The 22,212-nt window shown below is 41.2% G+C and overlaps 1 protein-coding gene across 4 annotated transcripts in view; it reads left to right on the top strand.

Annotated features, from left to right (window-relative positions):
- Positions 1–1,215: 1,215 nt before the first annotated feature.
- The window catches only part of DHX9 (DExH-box helicase 9), a 40,714-nt gene continuing 19,717 nt past the window's right edge, over positions 1,216–22,212 (top strand). Inside the window, exons 1-13 of one of the 4 annotated variants that reach the window (XM_039358555.1) lie at positions 1,251–1,762; positions 1,869–1,980; positions 2,212–2,350; positions 3,159–3,299; positions 3,894–4,008; positions 5,156–5,277; positions 5,750–5,898; positions 11,147–11,193; positions 11,788–11,924; positions 13,141–13,230; positions 13,318–13,479; positions 13,654–13,731; positions 14,532–14,723. In XM_039358555.1, the coding sequence (XP_039214489.1) occupies positions 2,240–2,350; positions 3,159–3,299; positions 3,894–4,008; positions 5,156–5,277; positions 5,750–5,898; positions 11,147–11,193; positions 11,788–11,924; positions 13,141–13,230; positions 13,318–13,479; positions 13,654–13,731; positions 14,532–14,723 (1,344 nt within the window). In that variant the 5' untranslated portion in view covers positions 1,251–1,762; positions 1,869–1,980; positions 2,212–2,239. Of the gene's footprint in view, positions 1,763–1,868; positions 1,981–2,211; positions 2,351–3,158; positions 3,300–3,893; positions 4,009–5,155; positions 5,278–5,749; positions 5,899–8,910; positions 9,046–11,146; positions 11,194–11,787; positions 11,925–13,140; positions 13,231–13,317; positions 13,480–13,653; positions 13,732–14,531; positions 14,724–22,212 lie in introns of those variants that run through there. The other 3 variants (XM_039358554.1, XM_039358553.1, XM_039358556.1) reach the window with 3 other exon arrangements.

Here is a 22,212-nt window from a genome sequence, read left to right as displayed (position 1 = left end):
TGCACTATTCAGGTAACTCTGAGGAAACAGACAAATTTCCAAGTGGTCTCAATGACTCTCTAAAAGAATGCAAATGACTAGTGGTCTGCAAGGAATATAAATCCTTCCATTCCCCACCATCCAGTCAAAGCTGAAGAAGCTTCTTGGATGAGAAGCAAAACCTCTTCAAAGAAAAACAAGAAAGTCCAGTTGCTTCTTGAAAAAGCACCTTTGGAACAACCATGATGACCTGGATGACTGAGAATCTCTAGACATTCTGACCTGATGGCACTTCAATTGATCAATCCTCCATAAAAGCAGAGCTTGTTCATTGATACATATTTTTCTAATCTGGCAAGGTTCTCTGCTTTCAAAATGTTTAAGAGAGCACTTTGTTATGAAAATGTAAAATCTGGGTGAAATGCACCTGAAAACAAGTCTACAGCAGATTTGAATGGTGACATTCTCTTAGAGGAGAATTTTCCACGAGGGCTCCAATATAAAGCTGAATTAAACCAATAATTATATCTGGGCTTGAGCAAAGTCAATAGAACTCTATACCCTTGCAGGTTAATTTATCAACAGGAGGATTTTATGTTGCCACTTAAAACAATCACCATGCTGCTTTTATATACATATAACCTTATACTGAGCCTGCACTCTCAGCTTTTCACTAAGTTACTTCTATGGTTCTCATTCCCCAACCTGCAATCATGCATGGAGCAATATTTCATGAACCTGTGAAATAATCCTTGATCCATAAGCCCTTACTGTTCTTTTAAGGCAGTGTTTCCCAAACTTGACAATTTTAAGGCAAGTGGACTTCAACTCCCAGAATTGGAATTCTGGGAGTTGAAGTCCTCATGCCTTAAAATTGTCAAGTTTGGGAAACACTGTTTTAAGGTGCCACAAGTATTGTGTCGGCTAAGTCAAATGAGTTCCTTTTTGTAGATTCCCGCTTGAAGAATACAATATTGTCAATAGGGCTTCTATGATGATATCTTAGCATGTTATCTATCATCATCTGGTCCCCAAGGATGAGTTCTATAAGCTTTTTCTCATCATTTATATTTTTATGTAATTTCCATGAACGAATATATTACACAATTCCCATTCAGAAGTCTATACACGCCGTTCCCCTATCATATCTTGCAATTCTATGTCTTGCCACAGGAGGCGCTTTACTCATCGTACTTCTGCAGAGACGATCTTCGAAACTAGGCCGTTAATCGTGCAGTTTTACTCTGCGCAAGCGTAAAACCGCCGCCATCTTGAGGATGTGCTGAGAAAGGGAGTCTGCGAGAAGGGCTTGAGTGGAGTGAAGGGTCTCTCCTGCTGTCTCGCTTTGCTCGAGGCGAAGTTTTCCGTACCAGGCCAGACCAGGTTGTGTCTAATTTTTTAAAAAATAACTTATACATATGTATTTTTGCGCAATGAGGCCTTTGGTTTCCGGATATAAAATTTGGGGAAGGAGTGCCAGATGCGACGAACGCGAGTAGAATCCACATGTGCAGAGGGAAAAGAGAAAAAGGTTAACGGCGAAGAGCATGCGCAGTAGAGCTGCTTGGTTTAGAGGGAAACGCAGCCCTTTTTCCATAGAGGTGGCAATAACAGCTGCCCCTCTTCAGATGCAGTAGGCTACAACTTGCATTGTACGTGGTAGTGTCAAACTGCTTTGGATTGTTCAGCATCTCTGAAGTTGGATGGGAAGGAGTCAGTTGAGCCATTGATCTCATTTGCTGCATTAAAAAAAGAACAAGCCTACCTAGGATTTCACTACAAGGTACGCACCTCCATTCGATTGAGCACAAGATTTGAGTTAAGCAAATAGATGGAATAGAGAGTTATTTTAACGGGAAGAGGAAAATTCTGTTTTCCTGAATTTGCAGAAACCCTTTCCTGATATCTGAATTAGCAGCTAACAAACCAGTGGAAAATGGACTTGTCGGGTGGCTTTTAATGGCTCATTGCTCCCTTCCAAAATTGTTTTCTGATGTAAAGGTGAGCTATAGAGTGGTAGAGATATTTGTTGGTATAACTTTAGCTCTGTTGGTGATAGAAAAATATATGATTAATAAATAATACATATAAGAACCAGAAGGCTATGATTTCCTGTATTTACTTTTACTTGAAATTGAATCTGTATGCATGTTTCCATTCCTTTCCATTGGTGAGAAGGTTTGTCTCTACAAATACATTGGCAGTCTAATGCTTTCTACTTTTACCCCATAGATTCCATCTTCCTCAGGCTGCTTCTGCCATGGGGGATGTGAAGAATTTCTTATATGCTTGGTGTGGCAAGCGAAAAATCACCATTGCTTATGAGATCCGTGCCGTGGGCAACAAGAATAGGCAGAAGTTTGTGTGTGAGGTGAGCATTTAATGACTGCCCAGAATAATTATTCACCAGCTCCCTTCACAAAGATTTATCTAAACTTTTATTACATAGAGAGCTACAATATTTGCCTTAGCTAGAAATAGAGGGAGAAAGACTTAGAAATGAAGTGTATTTAGATATCGGTACAAGCCAGTCCAGGTTAAACCCTTGTTTGAGTCCTATATTTCAGGGAGAGTTAAGCATGTGCTTAGCCTTCTTAGTTAAATTAATAATACTAAAAATGATTTACCTACATAAATTATGCCCTTGTTACTTCATTCAGATTCCATCCCACCTGAAAGTTAAACCTTAAGGTGGCTTGCAAAATGAAACAAAAATATCGAAAGTATAATGAAGTGACAGCTAAAATGTTTAAATGAAATAACATCTGATACTTAGAAAAATCTAATTTAGAAGGAAGGTTTATTTTTTATATTTGCGTCATGAGTGGAACTTGATGGAAAGAAAGCAGAGGTAGAGACTTGGGTCATAATGGAAAACAATCAGAACCTATATTGATCATGTGACTAATCCAAAAAAGTTGGTCATAGAGTGAATTGGGCAAGTATGCAATTGTTGGGTAAGAGCAGCAGTACATATTGCTACTGATTTCATCTGAATTGCACTTTTCATGTCAAATAGACATGGAAGCTGCAAATACAAATCCTGCTGTAGGATTTGCTGTATGATTAAGGTTGCTTTAAGAAGACTTGCAGTGTTATGTTAATTGTATCTTGTTCTGAACTTTATACAAAAAGCATGTGTTGCTGAAGTTATTTAGCAATATATTTACATATAATAGGTTCGTGTGACAGGCTTCAACTATATTGGTATGGGCAATTCCACCAACAAGAAAGATGCTCAGACTAATGCTGCAAGAGACTTCCTTAATTATCTTGTTCGAGTGAATGAAATCAAAAGTGAAGAAATTCCAGCTTTTGGAGTAAGTTATACTACCACCTGCAGGATATGTGTTATATTTTATCATTTATGGTGGTTATGTTGTTGTTTTTTTCCACTTTGGACACTATTTTGCTATTTGGGGAGGAGAGGCAGTATAAAGCAGTATTTTTATTAATAACAATACTTGAAACTTTTTTTCAAAATCTGTTTTAAGAGAGACCATATTTGGAAGTCACAATTTTTTCTTTTCTCTCTATAGAACTTGCCTTCTATCCTTCCTTTCAGATACTGAATATTTTGAATTATACAAAATTTATTTTGAAAAGGAAAAAACACTGGGAAGAAGAACGGCATTTATTCAGAAACATTTTTTGTTTAGAATTCAGTGGAATTTATTCATTATATGTGCATTCAGGATTAGAGGCTGAGATTTCATGAAGCACATTTTGCACCTTTAAAAATGTTAAACTTTTTTTTAATTGCTCAACTTAAAGGCTACATTCTTTTTTAGTAACAGAATTACTGTTAGAAATTAACAGTTATACAGTAATTCTTGAGGATGCGTCTGGCTTGAAAATATACTCTTTAATAGGAGTTCAGATTGCATTTTTACAGAGTTTTTGATCATGCTTAGGCAGGAGCAGTGGGTACGCCGACTGAAGGCACCTCTGGAGCAGAAGTTGGAGATGGACCTGACGTTCCTCTGGGAGGGCCAGCTCCCCCTCATTTGGCTCTCAGATCAGAAACAGGTAAGTATTGTCACACTTCCAAATGAGGCTTATTAGGACAAGACAAAGACAGGATTTGTGAGGTTCAGATATTTATATTAAAATTATCTGCATCACATATGTTAATGCTATTAATAAATATGTTTTCAACATACGCTGGATCACGGAGAAAGCTAGGGAGTTCCAGAAAAACATCTACTTCTGCTTCATTGACTATGCTAAAGCCTTTGATTGTGTGGATCACAACAAATTGTGGCAAGTTCTTAAAGAGATGGGAATACCAGACCATCTTATTTGTCTCTTGAGAAGCCTATATGCGGGTCAAGAAGCAACAGTGAGAACTGGTCACAGAACCACTGATTGGTTCAAAATTGGAAAAGGAGTCCGGCAAGGCTGTATACTGTCGCCCTGCCTATTTAACTTATATGCAGAACACATCATGAGAAAGACAGGGCTAGATGAAACAAAAGTTGGAATTAAGATTGCCGGGAGAAATATCAACAACCCAAGATATGCAGATGATACCACTCTAATGGCAGAAAGTGAAGAGGAACTAAAGAGCCTCTTGATGCGGGTGAAGAAGGAGAGTGCAAAAGTTGGCTTGAAACTCAACATTAAGAAAACCACAATCATGGCATCTGGCCCTCTCAGTTTCTGGCAAATAGATGGGGAGGAAATGGAGGTAGTGACAGATTTTATTTTTCTGGGCTCCAAGATCACCTCAGATGGGGACTGCAGCCAAGAAATTAAAAGACGCTTGTTCCTGGGGAGGAAAGCTATGGCAAATCTAGACAGTATACTAAAAAGCAGAGACATCACCCTGCCAACAAAAATGCATATAGTCCAGGCCATGGTTTTCCCAGTTGCAATGTATGGCTGTGAAAGTTGGACCATAAGAAAGGCTGAGTGCCAAAGAATTGAGGTCTTTGAACTATGGTGCTGGAGAAGACTCCTGCGAGTCCCTTGGACTGCAAGGCGTTCAAACTGGTCAGTCCTAGAAGAGATCAACCCCGACTGCTCTTTAGAAGGGCAGATCCTGAAGTTGAAACTCAAATACTTTGGCCACCTAATGAGAAGGAAGGACTCACTCCATGGGGTCGCGATGGGTCGGACATGACTTCGCAATTAACAACAACAAAAAAATATATATTTTTTCTCCCATTGCTAGATGCTGCTGCTACTTCTACTGAAACAACAGTTGGAAATTCTGGCTATGGTGGAGCTCAGTGGGACCGTGGAGCTAACCTGAACGATTATTATTCCCGGAAGGAAGAACAGGAGGTCCAGGCTGTAAGGCTTTTTTCCTCAAAGCTCAATTTTCATTATAAAGATTTTGTCATGTCAACAGAGCTATGATTTTCTTGTTTAAGTAAAACAAGACAAAGGTATAAGAGTAACGTACTTTAGCACAGATATAATCCTATATTATATTATATTATATTATATTATATTATATTATATATAATACTTCATATAATCATGCTAAAATTTTGACATTCTTACTCTTTGATTAACAGATAGTACAAATAACGTTTAGGTTTAGTTGTTCTTTTGCTATCCAAATGTGTAGTAATATATCTGAATTATAGTACAATAATGCTGTACATTCTAGAGAATAAGATTTCAAGGGTTCCTATTGCTATCAGAGTTCTCCAAGTAAGAATATAATTGAGTGTTAAAATATATTTTTTTTACAGTAACGTGTAAGCAAATTAAGAGTGGTGTTTGTAGCAATTTAAAGTCAATTGTTTCTTGCTAATAGACCTTGGAGTCAGAAGAAATTGATTTAAATGCTGGCCTTCATGGAAATTGGACTTTGGAGAATGCTAAAGCCCGTCTGAATCAGTTTTTCCAAAAGGAGAAAATCCAAGGCGAATATAAATACACTCAAGTGGGACCTGATCACAACAGGTTTGGTAGTTTTTCTTCACAAAGCTGATCGTGCTATTGAAAAATATTTTACTTGTTAGTAGCTGGTTGTATGCTCTTTATCTCTAAATGGAGAGATACCTTAATGGTTTTTCAGAATAATTAAAGAAGCGTGGGCTGTTCCATTTAAATGGCCTAAATCATGGGTATCAGACTTGATCACATCACGTGACATATCATGACATTTTTGCCTTTGTGGAGCCAGGTGGGCATGGCCTGCGTGTGACGCATCTGGCCCACGGTCCGCAAGTTTGAGACACCTGGCCTAAATAATCTAGCCAATGAGTATTATTTCTTGCCCTCTTCGCTTGAATTTGGAAATAGTTTTTGATTGTTTTGTAGTAAGATTTATAAAATGAACTTAGTTTTGTCTCACAATCTGTATAATAAATCATACAGTATCTCATTAAATTTGAAAAGCAGAAGATCGTGGGAAAAATATTTGCTAACATGATATGTGAAAAAAATTCAGTACCATGCCTGTTCTTAAAATCTGAATTACAATTTGAACAAAAACTCGTGGTAGAATGTTACTGGGCTTTTAAAAGAGTAGGGAAGATAAAAATAGTTACATGTAGAAAGCTAGTGTATGCATACCAAAACAGAATTCTAATTTGTATTTGTTTTACATGCCTGATGTTTATTTTATTCCCATTTGTTTGGAGATGCATTTATCTTTGTGTAATCCCAGAAGCGGTTTATAATATAAAGTTGCTTGCCAGTCAAGCCTTGATTTTTGAAGTGCGTTTGACACCTAATTGCTATTGCAAGGATCATTATAATATTAAAGCTGAAGTAATAAATATATTGTTGAGTAAATATATATTAGACTGATAAATAATTCTATTTCCTTCAGTTGTCTACCTGTTTCTGTCCTTCGTACATCCAAAATTAACCAAGGTGAAGCTATTCACCTTATAATAACTTTATCAATTTTGGTTTTGTTTTACTTCATCTTGATTTTGTTAGTATCTCAATCATATTTTTTCATGAACATTACTCTGAAAAAAATCTAGCTAAACCTTTGTTTTTACATCTACTTTCTAAAAATGAAATATACAGTTCTCTAAATACTGAACATTTTAACAAGAAAATAGAATTGTACATAGCTTTGGATTCAATATTCAAAAGGGAAAAGAAAGAAGGGGGAAAGCTATCAAGACTTCTAATGCCTTCCTAGTTTGACTCCAACAAATGATAGATGATGCCTGATCTAGTTTGATAAGTAAATTCAGAGTTAGATTCAGTTTTTGAATTGAAACACTTCATGTCATTTTTCTTTCAGCTTCCATAAAAGATAGTTCTTTGTGCAGTTGTTGTATACAATCAGGATTATCACATTTATTAATAGTGTTGCTGTATGTTTATCAGCAGTCTGACACTCAGAAATGAATAGCTAAGATTTTTCTGACAGTTTGCCTAGAAAAATGCACTTGTCTTAATTTTTTCATAAAATTACTATTTTAGATTTTCTCCTGTATAGCTCTTGAAGTTCTGCCTGTTATGTTCTTTTTTCCAAGTACAAGCTTTATTTAATATTTACTTGGTGAAGATGGAGGCATGGATGACAGTATGTTTCTCGGTCTGTTTGCTGTTTTCCGAAAAGCATTCCAGGGTGTAGGATTTGTTACTCCCAGGAAGGCTTGGATGGATCTCTTGCATCTTTAAAAAAGAAATTTGTGTTAAAAATATCTTCTAAATAAATAAATGAACTTATTATGGGGGATCCAGTTTTTTAGGCATAAATTGGCATAGCTTTAAAAAGAAGAATAATGAATGTAGTGTCAGTTATATCAAACCTGTGTAATTTTGTTGGGGACAAAAAGGTCTTAGAAGACAAATTCCCATGGAACTGCAATGTTTAATGTGTCCTGTCAAGTTCCATATACCTTTTTTTTCCATTTTCTTTTTAAAATAATGATGTGAGGTTTTTGAAATGAGCAAACTGAGAAATTTTCCAAACCTTCTCTTTCAGTATCTTTCCCAGTAACTGACAGTAATTGAAATGGGTTCATCTATAAATGGAAGAAAAGTGAAGCGAGTAGTACATTGAAATGGTACATTTAAAGAAATCAATTTCTTAATTTGGAAATTAGTAATATTGGAATATTAATATTTCAGTATACTTAAACTTTCAGATATAATAATTCAGTAGCATTAAACCTTTTCAGCTTCAGAACTTACAACAAAGATACAAAATTAGCACATATGTTTAGAATTAAATTCCACTAAACACACCTGAACTTTATTTTGTTGATCTAGATTTGACATAACCTTCTTAAGCCTTTGGCTCTTATGGTTCCTTTCATCTTTTTTGCTCTTTCAGGTGCCATGCCAGAGATTGTAATCTTCTGTTTCCCAATTAACTAAAATTCTCTGTTATACTCAAAATCAGCGTCTGTTTATCTTAAATTGGGTGGCTTTGTGATTCTAACATTTTTGTTAGAATCATTTTTGTGCAGTCCTGGGTTTTGTTTTTTTTTCATCAGTCACAGTTCAAACTGACAGAAATTCACATTAATGAATAACTCTGGTTAATTGAAAACTGGCAGTTTGTATTTCAAATTTCTTCCTATATGCATGGAATGGTAGGGAGAGAATATATGCTCAGTGCTGTAGTAGGTTGGTTGTGCAATAAAGATTTGATTAGTATTGTATTAATAAGTTATTAATTAGTTTATTTTGTGAAATAGGGGAAAATGTTTTGTAGAAATACAACATAATTATGTTGGTGAATATGTAAATCTGGAAACTACTATACATGTATTTTTTTAAAACCTAAGCACATTTCCCTATTGCACAAAATTGATTCTCCATCAGGAAAAGGACTTCAGTAGTAATTCAATATAAGTGCTAAGCTGAATGGGGTGGCAACTGCGACATCAGAGATTTTTGCTTGTTCACACATGTGCTGCTGCTTAGGCTGTACTAAGCAATCACATGGGACTCTATTGTAAACTGATTTCTGGTGTCGTTGTTCCCCCCCCCCCCCAGGTGGAGGAAAAGAATTGAGTGCTGAATTTAAGCCTGGCTGAGAAACATACTGGCATCGGTGTCATTAATGAAAGGGTGGCTGCTTGTCTCTGAGAGCCAGTGGCCTTCTGATTCATGAAGCCGCTGTGCCTGAAGGTCAGTTCATTGGTGGTGTAGGAAGGAGCTAAGAATAAACTCTTAGTATCATCTAGTTTGTTTGTTTTTTGTTTTTGTTTTTTTGTCTGCAGTGAAATAACTAATATCTTGACATAGCTTTACATATAAATTACTTTTTGTGCAGCACAATAAGAATACTCAACGCATTACAGTTATTATCTTTAAAAAACTATCTGTGGAGATTGTCTCTGCAAGATTTTAAATCTAGTGATCTTTGGAAAACCTGGCTAAATTCATATAACTTTCCAGAAGAAATGCTCAGAATGATCACTCTAGCTCCTGTGATATTGAGTATCTGATCTCAAGCTTCTTTAACAGTCCTAGAATGTTTAAAAGTAAACATATTTCCTTAGAATAACTAATAGCCTGTTTGTATGCATGTTTACGTAGGTAGAGATATCTGTAGAGCAAAGAACTTTTTAAGAATCTACTGCATATAATTGTAGATAAGCTGAGAATTTTAGGTGCCAAAATGCACCTAAAAATCTCAATTCAGTTTATCAGTGGATGGGTTTATCCATAATGCTTTTTGAAAGTATGCATTTGATTAATTGATTGAATTGATTTGATTTCTATAACCATCCATCTCAACAAATGACACTGGCCGGCATATAGCATAGAATATAACAGCAAATTTAAAACAGTTATAACAATACAAAAATGTATGGCACCAAGTAACCATGGACGTTAATACAACCAAGAAATGGAACCCTTAATACACTCAGGGCCCCAGGCCCAAGCACATAATCAAGTCTTCATGGCCTTACAAAAGAACAGCAAGGTCCGGATCATCCTGATCTCTGAAGGGAGAATGTTTCAGAGGGCAGGAACTATGATAGAGAAGGCATGTCAACTGGTCCCTGACAGCTGGTATTCATTGGCTGATGGGACCCGTAACACAGCTAAGCTGCCAGATCAAATTAGACAGGTAGAAATGACTGGGAGAAGAGAGTTCCTTAGGTAACGGCCCCCAAGCCGTAAAGTGCTTTAAAGGTGATAACCACTTTGAATTACACTGGGAAGCATACTGGTGTTACATGTGTTGAATATCTGACACCATTTTCTCCCTGTGCAGCTGCATTCTGCACTATTTGAAGCCTCTGAATGCTTTTCAGGGGCAGTGCCATGTAAAACATATTGCAGCAATCCAGATGAGAGATCACGAGGGCATGAGTGTGACTAAAGACTCTCAATCCAGGAATGGGTGCAACTGGCACACAACTCTAAGATGTGCAAAGGCCCTCCTGGCCATTGCTATTGCCTGATATTCACGCAGGAGCGGGGAGTAAAAAGAGGAGCACACACACACACCCCAGATTATGCACCAGATTTGAAGATCAGATTATCTGTGGATAAATGAATGCATGTTCAAAGTAAACATATTAGAACCTTGTTCACTAAAAACGTTTAGGTAAATTATCACAGTATAAATGTATTTTACCAAATAAGAGTATTTCTGACTCTGATCAAATCCTACAACAAACTGAAATAATCACATGGGGCTATTTGTATTAATTGTTTTATTGGAGACAAGTCCCAAATTTGAGCATATTTTCCTTGGATTTTTTGTTAGCGATGTACTGCCTTTATAGAAAGAAAGGTATGGATCTAGCCAGTCTAATCATATATTGGCTCCAGAGGCAAGCAGAATTCTAGTTAAGCATTTGTGATGTGATCTGGGGCCTTTGGTTTTTTTAGTCTGCAGAAAGGATCCAATAAATTTTAATCCAGAATAATTTTTTATTTTGCATGGACTCTTTAATCCTAGTTACATATTCATTTAAGAGCTTCATGGTTCATCTGTTAAACTATCATTGCTCCCAAGAAATACAGATTACAGAAACTAATTTTTTTCAGCAATATAATAACCCCAAGGCATGATGGGAAATGTACATGTTTGAAAGAACTACTCTCTAGTGTTGCTGCACGGTAGAATTATTTTTAAATGTAAATTCTAACTCAGTGTGTGAATATTTGAATGTTAATGGATTTTATCACAGCATTTTGTTAGACAACTATGTTGCAAATCCCTTGTTTTGGTCCCCAAGAACTAAAGCTGCCTTCTTTGAATGTGTTGCAGGAGCTTCATTGCAGAAATGACTATTTATGTCAAACAGCTGGGCAGAAGTAAGTCCTTGTCTTACTGGAAGTGAACATCATGACATAATAGATCAATCCAACTTAAAAGAATTCTTTTCCATTTAGAGAAATTAGTGAACCTGGATTGATTCAGCATACTGGAATGGTTCTTGTTGTTCAGGAGTTTGTAATTAAAGAACTTCCAGACTGATTAAAAGTATGAAATACCCTTTCCCTCAAGCCCCTATTGCCTGGAATTGTCATTATACACAGTTGAAAAAATTCCTGTCTATATTGTTACTAAAAATACTGTAGCTATATCGCAATCTAAAGGCAACATTCCTAAAAATTGCTGTTACCTGTAAAATTTCAGAGCTCACACATGGATGATTTTTAGGCAGTTTTGATTATGGTTGTGTTTTAAATTTTTCATTCTAAATAAAGCACTGTTTCTTAAGCCTGGAATTTTCTAGATATGTGGACTTCAGATCCCAAAATTTCATGGCTAGCATGGTTGTTGATGACAATTCTGAGAGCTGAAGTCTACAGACCTGGAAGTTGCCACAGTTGGGAAACAGGATTCTAAAGCAAAGGAATTGCCTTTGGTTAATCGCTCTCAGAGGTAGCATTCCTCTATTTCAGGAATCTTTGCTCGTGAGCATGGCTCAAATAAAAAGCTGGCAGCACAATCCTGTGCTCTTTCTCTGGTCAGACAGCTCTATCATTTGAGCATCATTGAGGCTTATTCTGGACAAACCAAGAAGAAGGAAGGCGAATCGGTGAGTTTTGCAGATAATATTCTGTAACTGGTTCATTAGTACATATTGTTTGACTTGCTTGTGATCCCCTTTGGGGATATTGTAGTCCTGAAAAGCAGGATATAAAGAAAAGTGCAAACAGGTAGTCCTTGGGTTATGGGAGCAATTGGGACTGACTGAAATTGCTGTCCTAAGTAATCTAGTCATAAAGCTCAATGTCATTGATTGCATTGCTTAGTTGGCATCATAACCCCAGCACCATGTGGGTTGTTAAGTGGGAAGAGGCGGGAATTTCAAGCAAGGAGAAAGGATGTGCTGTAGGCAGATGTTATGGTGCATGAGTGCACCAACTGAAGCCGGGGGATGGGCAAGGCAGATCACATGCAGATTGAGGAAAGTGCATACTACAAAATGGTGGGCACCATAGAGTATGAGATCTGCTACTCCATAGCAGGTTCCTTGGGAGAAAAAGCAGCAGGAGCAACTTATTATATAACCTTCCCTTAGCTTCCCATGGACTTTGCTTGTGGGAAGCTGGCAGAGAAGGTAGCATACAATGATCATGTGACTGCCACTGTTGCATTGTGAACTGGACATCCACCTGGATGCTCCAATAGCTAAGCTAGAACTTCAAGGATTAGTCATAAGCCCGTTTTTAGAGTGCTGCTGTAATTTTGAGTGGTAGTCAAGGACTATCTATATACAATTTAGAAATTTGTGGAACCAGATGTAAATAGTTTCCCTTATGTAAATAGCAATGATATTGCAATGCCATTCTATTTTCCTGGGGAAATAAAAGTATTTCAATAGTGGGATAACTAAGCTAAAGAAACAATAATTTTAAATTAATGCATATAGTGGATAATAAGATACTCCCAAATTGACATCAACCAAAGTCATTTGGAGAGTCAAGTATTAAAATATATTAGAAGTGCTTTCCTGCTATGATGTCCCTTTGCAATACCTAGAAATATGTGTATGCTTCCTGTTTTCATTCTTATTGTCTCTTGTTTAGGTTCTTTATATGTATGGATTTAAACATGGTGGATAATATTTGTTTTTTAAGATATGTAATGTTGATGACTTTAGGTAATTGTATTATGGGCCACGAATATTGCATAACCTTTCTCTGCGCAACTTTTTTCAGTGCTAGCAAATAATTCAAGACATTTTATTTGTTTTATTGTCTGAGATTAATTTTATGTGATTATTTTGGATGTTCATTTTAATTCAATAGATAGAGCCTTATGATATCAATCTCACTCCAAATTTGGAAAACCAGTTGAAGAGAATTGTAGATGAAATGCAACTTGAAGTCATTTCACCAGTGAGTATGTGTTCAAGAGCACATTGCATTTCCTTTCCTTGAATTTTGTTAGAGTTTTCACAGCCATTATTTTTTTTAACTTGGCAGCCTGAGGATCCCAGTTCACCTGTTCTGCTCAGCATTGGAAAGTTAGCTCACTTTGAACCATCCCAGAAGCAGAATCAAACGGGAGTTGTACCATGGTCCCCACCTCAATCAAACTGGAATCCATGGACTAGCTGCAATATTGATGAGGGTCCTCTGGCATATGTAAGTCTGCAATTTATAGCTTCTCATAAATCCTTTGTTTATCATCGATTTCTATTTTCCTGTTTATTTCTATTTATATAAAAAAATTATACTGCACACGCACCATTCTGAAGCATAAAAAAAAGTTTCTTTAGAAATTGATGAACTATCCATTTAATTATCTTCTGTTTCCAGGCTACACCAGAACAGATAAGCGTAGACATAAAGAGCAACCTCTTGTATCAGCTGGAAAATGACCAGGAACTACAGAAAGTAAGTGTGCAGTTACTTGAATTTGTAGATTCCTTAAGGGTATGCTATACCTTAAAATAGAGAGCCAAACAAAGATATGTATATATATATATCCAGTCTTCTGCATTTCTGAAAAGAAGAGTATATATTTCTGTCTATAGACTCCTAAAAATTTAATTGGGTGAAAAGGTGTATCATAGGGCAACAATTTTGTACCAAGGTACCTCAAATGGGCTAATTTACAAAATGTGACCAAAATCTGGGACCTATGACTCCCAAGAGAATGAAATTAGGAAGGTTGTGGCTGCTTCAGTGTTACTGGCTGCTGTTGGGCTGCTGCTGTGGTCACATGATCTTCATTCTCAACATTCCATGAAAGTTTCTAGCCAGTCTCGCAATGCATTGCTCCCTCCCCCACCCAATAGCACCCATTTACCTGCTGGAAATGGAAGGAAGGAAAGTTTACACAAGGAAACTCAGTGGGAAAGCTGGCAGGAAGTCAAGTCTCCTGCTTCCACTGCTTTCTCTACCCCCTCCCCCCACTTGGTCATTCTGTTTCTCTGGTTGGATAAGGAAATAATTCTGAAATGATTATATCAGTGGGCACAAGTTGTCTAGTGTCTCATCAAGTTTACCTAACATATTTATGTTTTCAGTAAGCTGAAGAGCATGTTTAGAGCTCCTTTTAAAATCTTATAGTCACAGAACTTGAAGGACAGTAGTTTGCTAAACAGATACACTCAAAGAAGAACTTACAAATGAACAATTATTTAGCAGATCATAATTGCATAATACTAACAGTGAACTTTTTCCTGTCTCAGATTCTTCGAGAGAGGGAAACCCTGCCTGTGAAGAACTTTGAGCGAGAAATCCTAAATGCTATAAATCAAAACTCTGTTGTGATCATCCGTGGGGCTACAGGTTGTGGCAAAACCACACAGGTTCCACAGTACATCTTGGATGAATGCATCCACGGTGGAAGAGCTGCAGAATGTAATATTGTTGTCACTCAGGTGAAAAACTTATTCAAGCCAATATTTCCAGTTAGCCTACTATTTTACATTCTGATAGGGACTTTCTCCAGTAAGGAGATGGAGAATCCACCAATTGGTTTTCTCTGTCTGCCTGCTCTTGAGACCAAGTAGCCAAACTTGACACGCCCCCTCTTGCTAGGAGATCCAGTCTTAACTTGGTCTCAGCTCTTGAAGACATATCAGGTTGGCTCTCAACAGATAGCAGGTTAGAAATCCATTGGTAAATTCTCCTTTTTCCTCTAAATTGACTAAATACAAATTGGAATCCTCCCTTAATTTGTAAATTCTAATTTGGAATCCTCTCTTAATTTTTTTCCCTTAGCCCTGGGATCAGTGCTACTTTAAATTACTGATTTGGGGAGTGGGAGGTGGGGGGAGGCTTCTGCAGCTTTCCTTTCCTTAATTTCCCCAGGGCTCTGGGGAAATATTTCTAGCAGTCTTGCCTTGGATATCCCTCATTCTCCCCCCGTTTCTTCAAACAACCGGGCAGAATCTCATGCTGCAGACTTGAGTTTCTTAGTTGAATTCGGGGCCTCTAGATCATCTCCAGCAGCCGGGAACACCCGCCATTTTGGTTGCCGTTGGAGGCAACGAAGTCAAAACTAGCCGTTTTTCTTGCCTGCCGTTCAGAGGCTGTCTTACTGAATTCGCTTTCAGCGCAGCGCTTAGCGCTGCCATAGCGTCCAACACCAGTAATCTCCTCTTTGAAGCCTTCATTGCTGTTCCCAAGGGAGAGCAGGTTGCGGCCACCATTTTGGGACCGCCGCCCAGGGAACGAAGTAAAGAAGCACTTTGTTTTTTGCACTCACTTGGGGCCTTCTCCTGATTCTTGGGATAGGCTTCTCGTGTTTTGGGGGCCAGGGTCCTTCGGCCCCACTGTAGCCCCGTTAATTTAATAGCGTTTTCATGGACCGCAGCCGCCATTTTGGAACATGCCATGCGGTCATCCAGCTAGGCCACGTTGGAGCCCTGCCCCAGTGACTCTGCAGGCCTCATCACTTTACCATAGTGGATTTTGGGGGGGGGGGCAGATTAGGCCAAATTCTTAGAGGCCTGATCCTCAAACCACCACAAATCATTTATTGCAATTTAACACATTGACCAGCCGCCATTTTGAACCTGATCCTTTCTTGCCAGGCCTTGTCTCAGGCCCTCTGTGCCCTTCATTGGGAGTTTTTGTCTTTTCTGGTGCACCTTGACTGGCTACCTAAGGCCTCCGGGCGGAGCCCAAAACGGGTCCCCAACCGTGCCTTCGGCATCCGACTCAAGTGCCATGACCAAAGCCCAGATAGAATTTTTTTCTGCTCAGGGGAGCAGTCTTGTTACTTGTTCCATTTTCGCTTCCGCCAGCTGCTTGCCTGCCAGAGCTTCGTCTCAGTTTCCCTGAGACTGCTCAACAAAGATGGAGGACTCGATGATGCTTCAACCCATGAGCACCACCTCCCCATCCTCTAGTTATGGCCGGCACAAATCCTCTGAACAGGAAGCGGCAGGCAAGCCCAAATCTAAGGCTAAGACCACTCTCAAGAAGCCTTCCAAGTTGGTGGAAAAGCAAGCCAGCCGTAGGCACTAGGTTCTGGAGAAGGAGTTCTCCAGAGCGCAGAGACAGGCCAGAGTAGAGATGGATCAAATGGTGGTTCCTGAATTTGACCTTCCTTTAGGACCTTCAACCGCGCCCCAAGGTGTGTGGTCTCTCACAGGGACGCCTGCCACACTCAGCTCCCCTCCTGTATTGGCTCAATGGACAACAATTACCTTAGGCTCAGCCCCAGAAGCCACCTTTATCCCTACAGCCGCAGGACTCAGGGCCAGACATTGGAGACATTTTCGCCGACGGCCGTCTTGAGGCCTTACTATCCAAGGTTGTGGACCGCGCCCTAGTGGAAAGGTCCTTTCCTCCGTCTGGACAAGGGGCTTCCACATCAAACATGCCACCTTATGTTCCCTCCATGGAGTTTCCTATTCCTCAGCAACCCACATCTCCTGCACACTCCTCCATAAGCGGTTACTCATCGCCGCAGGGCAAGGAGCAGCCGGAATTTAATTTATCAGAGGAGGTGGAACGTCCACCTGAACCCTTCCCAGTGGGAGGCTTGTTCAGTCCTGCCCTCTTTCTTCCCCTCCTTCGCAAAGCCACTTCAATGGCAAATATAGGGTCCGATCAGTTTCCCCAGCCGCAGGCAACTTCAGACTCCAAATCCGATATTTTTTGAGACGGTGGCAGCCCAACATCACTTTACGTGTCCCTCTATTTTTCGCAAGGGGATCAAAAAACAATGGGCCTTCCCTTTCTCCTTCCCTTCCATAAGCGGGTCTGACAAAAAGATCTTTAGCACCTCCACAGACCTCATTGATGCTCTGGAAGTCCCCAAGGTTGACGAAGCCTGGACCCCTCTGGTATCCCAGACTGCGGTCGCTAGAGACATGTCGGAGGCGCTTAAAGCGGATACAGAAAGTGGGACCAGACCTTCAGGAAGAACCATCAATCAGCAGCATAGGCAATCAAAACGGCCACTTGTGTGTCCTTTGTGCGTATCACTCTTTTATGGCTGCGTCAGCTTCAGGCCAGGGTCCCTTCTGAGGACATTCGGACCCATCAGGACCTAAGCAAAATGGTGGCGGCCACTGAGTATGCTGCGGACACAACACTTCAGTCGGCCAACTTTGCTTCTAGGTCTCTAGCATCCAACATTACAGCCAGGAGGATGCTCTGGCTGAAACACTGGCAGGCCGACGGCAAAGCCAAATGGCGTCTCGCGACTGCTCCATATCTGGGCAATAATCTTTTTGGGGAGGCCCTGGCCCCGTACCTTGTGGAGAACAAGGACAAGCAGAAGGTCATGGCCCATTAGAACAAACGGGCTGACAAACGTCATGCTCCCTATTTCCGCAGGCAGTCCTTTCAGCCAGCGGCAGGCCCATCAATCACTCTGCCTTCCCGCTCATACACATCCAGACAGGATAGGCCGTATGACCGTCCGTATGACAGGCTGGGCTTTCGGTCCAGACAGCAGAGTCAATCTAAGCGGCCATTTCAATGGGCAGGACGCCCCTACAAGAGGTCCAAGTGACTCTTACACTACACTTCCCATCAGGGGAAGGCTGGCCCACTTCTTCCATCAGTGGGAACTCACTTCCACGGACACCTGGGTCTTGCAAACCATCCAGTTGGGTCTATCCCTGGAATTTCTGGCCAGCCCCCCGGACCGATTCATTGCATGTCCCGTTTCCCAGGATCCACTCAAACAAGGTCTCATGCAGGAGGCCATTCAACATTTTCTAGAGATTCAGGCCATTGAACCGATACCGCTGAATCACAAGGGAGGGGGATTCTACTCCATCCTCTTTGTGGTTCCCAAGGCCTCAGGGGGATGGAGAGCGATTCTGGACCTCAAGGTTCTAAACCAGTGGTTCTTAACCTGGGCGATATTGCCCCCCAGGAGGCTATTTCATTTTTCAAGGGGGCGATGAAACGAAAAGGGGCGATGCGGGGGCGAAGGAACGAAAAGGGGGCAATATGGGGGCAATGGAGCAAGTAGTTTTGGGGACACTTTTGAGACTTTAGTGCATTGCTGTATATCTGTCGTACAAAAATATCAGATCACTCGCTATTAGTGGATTGAATTGTGTTTTCAAATGTTCCTCCAGCTAGCTTCAGTACAGAATGCCGTTCATATGTGAATATGCATTGCTTATCTTCATGCGCATTGCGCAGCAGCCTCTACCCGTACAGTGGCGCGCCATTAGCCAGAATGGGCAGTGATGGAGGGGGGGAGTGCTTCTTTCAAAACATCGCATGCTGAGTGGCTGTCCCGTGACATCAGCTGTAATGTCAACATAACTGTTGAAACTAGGTTTATTGACGTCCATGTGTGTTTTTCTAGTGTTCCAGTGGAGTCGAAAATTTAATTTGCAGGTAGTGCCCTTCATTTTGAAGACCTCTCAAGATGGCCGAGAAGAGGAAGTGTCGCCAATATTCGACGGAATACCTAAAATTGGGATTCATTCCATCTCCTTCCAACGTATAGCTTCCGTTTTGTCTTCTTTGTGAGAAAACATTTTCAAATGAAGCGATGAAGCCTTCCCGACTGAAAGACCATTTGGTAAGAATTCATTCGGATAAAGCTGACAAACCGGCATCATTTTTCCAATCCTTAAAGGCCAAGTTTGAGGGTCACAGCACTGTTGGGAAGTTATTTGGAAAATTGTCAGTCAATGCTGACAAGGGGCTCATTTGTTCCTATGAAGTATCTTTGTTGAAAGCAAAATGTGGCAAACCTCACACTATCGGAGAAATGCTGATTTTACCAGCAGTGAAACAGATTGTTGCCACCATGTTGGGGCCCAGTGCAAGCATTATCACGGAATCGATTCCTTTGAGCAATGACACCGTATCAAAAAGAATTGATGAAATGGCTGCTGATGTGGAAGAAAGGCTTATTGACACCTTGAAAAATACAGAAATCGTGATGCAGATTGACGAGTCAACAATTTGTGAAAATGAAGCCTTGTTATTGGCTTATGTTTGTTTCATCTTATGCTCTTTTTATATTTCTTTTTGCATCTTTAAATTTCACTTGTAATTCAATCATTAAAGGTTACTGTTTTTCTTTTCGGGCATTTCACTTTCTTGCAATTGAATTTTGCTTTCAGTGGTCATTACATTTAAGTGTCTTGAATAAATAATAATAAAATACATGTATTACGAAGTTTGGGGATAAAGTGACGGGTGGCACCAAAAATTTTCACACAGTTGAGATATGGGAAAAAGACTGGAAATAAATTATTTGCATCGATATGTCCTGATGATAATTTTAAAGAAAACAAAAGTGTTTGCATAAATTGAAGAATTATTTCCTATGTTGTGATTGAGAGGTTATGTTGGGGGAGGGGGGCGATGACAACTTCCTCATTGGCTCAAGGGGGTAATTCGTTCAAAAAGGTTAAGAACCACTGGTCTAAACTATTACATCACTTACAAAAAGTTCAAGATGCAATCACTCCAGTCCATCCTGGGGGGCATCAGGCAGGGAGACTTCCTGGCGTCAATAGACCTCACGGAAGTGTACCTCCACATCCCTATCCATCCAGCTCACCAGCGGTTCCTCTGGTTCTGTTACAGGGGCGGTCATTTCCAGTACAAGGCCCTCCCTTTCGGCCTTTCTACGGCACCCAGGGTGTTCACCAAGATCCTGGCCGTACTAGCTGCCTACTTGAGGAAGGTACCAATACGCGTCCAGTGTTACCTGGACGACATCCTGATTCAAGCGTCCTCCTTCCAGGCAGCTCAGGCGGACCTGAAACACACCATTCAGGTCCTCCAACAACATGGCTTCTCGGTCAATTTTTAAAAAAGCCAGATGGTTCCCTCATCCAGGCTTCTGCACCTGGGAGCCATCATAGACACCACAAACTGCATGGTCTATCTCTCCCAGGAGCGATTGGTCAGCATCAGGGATCTGGCTCGTTGGGTGTACAGGAACTGTACTGTTCCACTGGTCTTACTCTCCCAGCTCCTGGGAAAGATGGTTTCCTGCATAGCCATAGTCCCCTGGGCCAGGCTTCACTTGCGGGACCTCCAATAGTTCCTCCTACCATTTCAGCGGGTGAATGCCAGCTCATCCAGCCATCAGGTCAGGCTCCCGGTTCACATCCTCAGGTCTCTACGCTGGTGATTCTCACAAGCGGTGACCAAGGGATCACCCTTCAAGGAAACAAACTACATCACCATTATGACAGACGCCGGTCTATTCAGGTGGGCAGCCCATCTACAGTCTCAGTTTGCGCAGGGCCGTTGGTCCCGCACAGATTTGAGACAACATCAATTGGCTGGAGCTCAGGGCCATCCACTTAGCTCTTCGCCAATTCAAGCAATGGATCAGGGAACGTCACGTTCTGACCCTCACGGACAACGTGGCGTCCAAGGCGCCCGTCAATCGTCAGGGGGGCACTAGGTCCAGGTCCCTTATGTCTGAGGCACGACTCCTGGGCAGAGTCCAACCTGGCCCCTCTCAGGGCTGAACACATCTCGGTGGTCGAGAACCAACAGGCAGACTTTTTGAGTCGCTTTACAGTGGACCCCTCGGAGTGGTGGTTGCATCCGGATTTGTTCTCTGAGATCTCCCAGGTTCGGCCATCCAATTCTCGACCTGTTTGCGTTGTCAGCCAATGCCCAACTTCCCAGGTACTACTCCCACTATTTTCTTCCAGGGGCAGAGGGGACGGACGCCTTGTGGAACCCGTGGCCACAAGGTCTTCTCTATGCCTTCCCTCCCACTCATACCGGCGACCATCCGCAAACTACTCCAGGAGCAAGCGGAAGTGATCCTCGTGGCCCCATACTGGCCACAGAGGCCATGGTTTGCCGACTTGGTGAATCTTTCCCAGTCTTCTCCGTGGAAGATTCCTCCACATCGCATGTTCTTACACCATGGGACCCTCCAACACCCGGACCCTCAATGGTTACAGTTGACCGTCTGGCGCTTAAGCGCAGCATCATGACACAAGAATTATTTTTCCCCCGCACAATTACCATGATTCAGGCCTCTCGTCGCCCAGCGACCAATCGCATTTATGATTCTACTTGGAAAAAAATTTGCCATTGGTGTAGAAGGCAACAATTGGATGTATACAAATTGACCATCCCTCAGATCGTAGATTATCTTCTGGACGGTCTGGACAGAGGCCTGGCCCCTGCAACTATTCGCGGACAGGTGGCGGCCCTGTCAACATTACTCACTTGTGCGGATTCAGTTCCCTTAGCTCATCATCCTAGGATTCACGCCTTCATCAAGGGTGCGTGCAACACCAGACCTCCCATAGTACACAGGTACCCCTCTTGGGAATTGCCTCGCTTGCTTTGCACTCTAACAAAGCCACCCTTTGAGCCCATAGCTACTATTCCGTTGCGAAACTTGTCTCTTAAGGTTGCGTTCTTAATCACCATCACGTCAGCCAGACGTATCTCTGACCTGGCTGCTCTCTCGGTCAGGAATGACCTTTGTATCTTTCACAGCGCCCACGTAGTCCTTCGTCTGGACCCCGCTTTTGTGCCCAAGGTCAACTCGCTCTTCCATAGGGCACAGGAAGTCATTTTGCCAAATTTTTGCCCCAATCCTTCCCATGACTTGGAACGGCAGTGGCACGCACTGGACATCTGCAGGGCACTGCAGCGTTACATGAAGTGCACGGAGCCTTTTTGTAGATCTGAGGCCCTATTTATCTCCTTCCATCCAGCTTCTTTGGGACAGAAGGTTTCCGCTGGCACTATTGGCAGGTGGATCAGGGCCTGTATCACGGAGGCGTACCAGTCCTCTTCCCTACCGGCTCCAAGTCATCTTACTTCCCATTCCACTCGCAGTGCTGTGACCTCTGCGGCATGGGCCACTCAGGTGTCCATCGAGGAGATTTGCAAGGCTGCAACATGGTCCTCGCCCTCCCCATTCGTACGCCATTACAGGATTGACCG

The sequence above is a fragment of the Crotalus tigris genome, unplaced genomic scaffold (assembly GCF_016545835.1).
Source record: "Crotalus tigris isolate CLP2741 ecotype Arizona unplaced genomic scaffold, ASM1654583v1 scf7180000019024.823168, whole genome shotgun sequence".
In the NCBI taxonomy this organism is placed as follows: Eukaryota; Metazoa; Chordata; class Lepidosauria; order Squamata; family Viperidae; genus Crotalus; species Crotalus tigris.
Note: the sequence above shows the minus strand (reverse complement) of the source record. Positions and strands in the feature narration are given on the sequence as shown.